Genomic DNA, 351 nt, shown 5'->3' with positions numbered 1-351 from the left:
CAGAGACAGAGACAGATGCAGAGACAGACAGAAAAGGAGACACAAACTCTCAGCAGCAGCAGCAGCAGCAAAAGAAGAAGAAGAAGAAGAAGCAGCAGCAGCAGCAGCAGCAACAGCAACAGAAACAGAAACAGCAGCAGGAGAAGACCCCTGTTGCTGCTGCTGCCAGCAGTGCATGCACCGGCACTAGCAGCAGCAGCAGCAGCAGCAGCAGCAGCAGCAGTAGCAGCAGCAGCAGCAGCAGCAGCTGCAGCAGCAACAGCAGCAGCGCGTTGCAGCAGGACAAAGACAAAGACAACCCCCTCCCCCAGAGCTCCAACACACCACACAGAGATGCAGGTAATATAAACT

General features: G+C 55.0%; 1 protein-coding gene across 1 annotated transcript in view; it reads left to right on the top strand.

Moving 5' to 3' along the window:
* Positions 1-351, top strand: part of EMH_0031370 (uncharacterized protein) — a gene marked incomplete at both ends in the record, with an annotated part of 1,506 nt that overhangs the window by 499 nt on the left and 656 nt on the right. The window contains one exon of the mRNA XM_013494512.1: positions 3-339. Within this exon, the coding sequence (XP_013349966.1) occupies positions 3-339 (337 nt within the window). The remainder of the gene's footprint in view (positions 1-2; positions 340-351) is intronic.

The sequence above is a fragment of the Eimeria mitis genome, genomic scaffold, assembly GCF_000499745.2.
Source record: "Eimeria mitis Houghton genomic scaffold, Emh_scaff1184, whole genome shotgun sequence".
NCBI classification, from domain to species: domain Eukaryota; phylum Apicomplexa; class Conoidasida; order Eucoccidiorida; family Eimeriidae; genus Eimeria; species Eimeria mitis.
This window is presented reverse-complemented; position numbering and strand designations above follow the sequence as displayed.